The sequence below is a fragment of the Plasmopara halstedii genome (genome assembly GCF_900000015.1).
Source record: "Plasmopara halstedii genome assembly, contig: Scaffold_2061, whole genome shotgun sequence".
In the NCBI taxonomy this organism is placed as follows: Eukaryota; Oomycota; class Peronosporomycetes; order Peronosporales; family Peronosporaceae; genus Plasmopara; species Plasmopara halstedii.
The window spans coordinates 222386-225921 of record NW_020188969.1 but is presented as its reverse complement, the minus strand read 5'-3'; the positions used below and the strand labels follow the sequence as shown (position 1 = coordinate 225921).

The 3536-nt window shown below is 46.9% G+C and overlaps 1 protein-coding gene across 1 annotated transcript; it reads right to left on the bottom strand.

Annotated features, from left to right (window-relative positions):
* Window positions 1–2865: 2865 nt before the first annotated feature.
* PHALS_02571 (uncharacterized protein) lies at window positions 2866–3168 on the bottom strand (the record flags this gene model as incomplete). Its single annotated transcript, XM_024716976.1, has 1 exon — window positions 2866–3168. One exon carries the CDS (start codon window positions 3166–3168, stop codon window positions 2866–2868), a length of 303 nt encoding a protein of 100 aa, XP_024582521.1.
* Between the last annotated feature and the right edge of the window lie 368 nt (window positions 3169–3536).

Here is a 3536-nt window from a genome sequence, read left to right as displayed (position 1 = left end):
GTCGACCACCTCCACATCCTCAACAAGGTCACTCGTCATTGATAGCGTGCGCAAAGCGAGACGCTCGTGCTCATCGAGCCTAGGATGTGCATCCCTTGGTGCCGCCGACGCACTGTCCGACATCGCACCGCGTGCGAGAGACGAAGTTGGGCTCTACCCGTGCTCGATGTCAGACCAGCGAGACTTGATGATTTTCGTGTCGTGGACACAGGGCTCATTGAACAAGGAAGTTGTTTAATTCCAACGAATTGAGTTGCAGTATCTAGTGGACACGCGAGCCACGTTGAGGCAATAATCGATCGGAACTGAAAATGTTAATCTTAATGGGGGAGGGTGTAACGATGTTACACGTACCCTGGTAGCAGGGGTGTGTGTCATACGAGATGTGGATAGTGTGACTGCGGCCAAACAAGAATACGGTGTGTGGCTAGGTAGCCAGTAGTTATGCGTGTATTTGGATGTTACTATATATATTTAGTATATTTAGGAAAATCTATATTTTTAAAATAAGGATAATAAAAATCAGATTTGTATTCTAAACTGAAGAGTCAATTAGCCTTGAGAAGGCAATAATTACTCTTACTTGTTCTAAGTATGGAACGAAAGGTCAGTGACCTGTATCACGCTTTCTCAAGCGATAAGCTACGGCAGCCCCGCTGCATACTCCCAATCGTTTCGATAGCTAGTTAGTTAATCTATGAATTATGCTTCGCAAGCCACGCTATGCATTCCGTCAGAGAATTAAGTCTCATTGCACTGAATATTCGGCAAAATGCCTAACTACCTTATGATCTAGCAAAAATACGAAAATAATCGGAGTCTTTACAAATTTCAAGCTTAGGGTGGGAAAGTGCATTGCCTTAGATAAGAGTCAAGACACCCAAATTTCCATTCGGTGTTCTGGCGGAGTGGTTACGATACTGCATGGTCAAGTTGGAGGTTGCGGGTTCGAGTCCCCCCGCGACCAATAATTGGGTTGGTATGATGATGCATGAAATGGTCTTGGGACTTAGGTTGGTCTTCTCGTAAAATAGTCTGAACCATAATTGCTTGCGGTAAGTCCTTCGGGACTTTCGTGGAATATCGTTGCAGCACTTTAGCTAGGCAATGGGTATATGTGAAATCGTCGGAAAAAGCCAACCTCATGCTTAGTGACCCTCTTGGGTGCAGCGGTACTATTCGGTGTCGTATGGCTTGCGGAAAGCTACCGTTAGAAGACTATCACACCAAAAGGATGCGTAAATTGTGACGTGGATCATGTCAGCCCGTGGCTCCAAACGGACGCATTAGTAAACTGGGTACGACGAACTTGTACAGCAGGAGAACACAGCAAAACAACCGAAGCCCAAAGTCCCCCAATACAATAAAGTTCAAAATGACTAAATTCGAAAAGACAAAAGGCTAAAACCACAGAAGATTTGCCTCGTTCGAAAAATCAAAGCGGTATACTCTTGTTTTCCGTTTTTCCTTTCGGTAAGAAAGAACCCAATTCTCGACACATGAAAAATGGGTTTGGAAAACTTTGAGGGTGGCCGCAGCGCGGCACTGCAGCCAGTGCTAACGCCCAATTTGTCGTCACACAGAGAAAAACTCTAATGATCCATAGCCTCGGGGTACAGTGGCAGCGCATCAGAAAGGTGGAGGCTTGCCAATAGCTCGTGCAGACTGCGCCGTTGAAGTCCTGAGAGATTTTACTAGGAGCTTTTGAAAGTAGCACTCAATGTAGAGCACTACGGCGGCCTTGACTCGAGCTTGAACGTCCATAATATTGGCTTGAAAGTCACGAAAGCGAATATCATTCCGATGTAGCCATAGACACAGGAAAACCACTGCTACTACAGAGTTGAAAACCACAAAAAGTTATAGCCATAGCGGGCCTTGGCCGCCGGTTCAGGCTCCAACTTAAAAATTAAGACTGAATTCCGCTCAAGTGCACCAAGAAAAAGGTTCGAAATTCGGTAATTCAGTCGGCCCAGACTTGCATGGCAAAGTCTCAGTACCAAAAAAGATGAGGGGCCGTTTCCAGAACCTCGCAGCCATGGTGGCACATCGACTGAGTACCGGGTAGGTGATGAAGCCGATAGCCAAAAAAAGAGAGCGTTATTTTATAGAGATTGGAACAGACTGGCAGAACGTGTCTGCCCATTTTTGAATCCCTGACCCACATTGACTGAGGGGGACTGCTTGAAACGCCTTTCCAGGAATAGGGCAACGCTGGCACCGAGAACTCAGCGAGTATTGAGCGAATGCGAGTCACGCTAATTTCTGATATTTTATTAGCATCAAAAGCGTAATAGCGCAAAGTCTGGCAGGGCCCGATCGGGCAAGGAGTCAATAAATTAAGAAGACTTCCTGCCTTGTCCAACAAATTGGTACACGAGCGCTCGCTCACTATACGACCTCAGCCAAATTGGCTCAGAAATCGTGATAGACTTGCAGCCTTCACCGGGGGTGGGCAAACTCGAAAAGTTAAGCTGGGCGAAAAATTACTTGATCTGCCAGTATACGAATTAAGCCTAGCGGCCGTGAAGTCCCCGCCAAAATGCTTCCCCGGTAGCCATAAGCAATATCCACATTATTCAAAATGGGTGATGTTAGCTTGTCAAATTTAATTTGTAGCCGGGTGAGTTTTTTTGCCGAGAGTGGGTGTGCCAAATGAAAGGCAAAGGCCCGCCCAACGCTTAGAACGGCGCGAATTTGCATAGTCTGGACTTGTTGTCACGGGTGCATACAGAATGTCGAAATCTTCCCCCCCCAGGTGATATAGCGTGATCGAATCGTCGAATGACTGGATCTGCCCAAGAAGGTGTGTTAGGCGTTAATTTGCCTGCCAGTATCACTTTGCACAGCATATGAAGCTGGAGACTACGATTCGTGAATTGAATAGGCGCCAAACCCAGTCCCCCTTGGCCCAAAGGAAGGAACCACCAGTTGCGGGCAGCGCGTTTGATGACTTAAATCGACACATGAAGCGCGAAATAAGCCGTAAAAGCTGGTCTTGAAATCCTGTTGCCGGGATATGGCAGACGCCTCCGGAATACCATAGAGCAGGTAGAATACTTCCCCGCGTAAAGTTTTCGCGCGATCAAGCCAGATTGAGCACCGGATTTTCATCTCTGTTAGAAGGTGTTTTTTGTAGGCGGTCAGCGTCGGTGAGGCTTGGGCCATAGAAATTTCAAGTAGCTTTGCGCGGTCAGTATTTTCCAACACGATAACCCCATGTTGCGAAGGCTTTGACGTAAAGGTTCTGTTTCGTTGTTCCAAGGCTTGAAAGGAAGAACCACTGTTTTGGCTTTGTTTTGGCACATACCGGAAACCTCGAAAATACTTTACGAGTTGTAGGAAGTCTTTAGTATGGCTTTAATTACGGAGAAGCCCGGTACAGTCGTCAGGAAAACTGATCACCGCGTGAGTTGTTGAGCCGATTCGAAGTCCAAAGTCATGAAGATGTCAACGAATTGTAACGAAGAGTGTCGGCGAGAAAGGATCATCTTGGCGAACCCCGGAACCCAGCTCAAATGGGTCGAGTGGTCGCC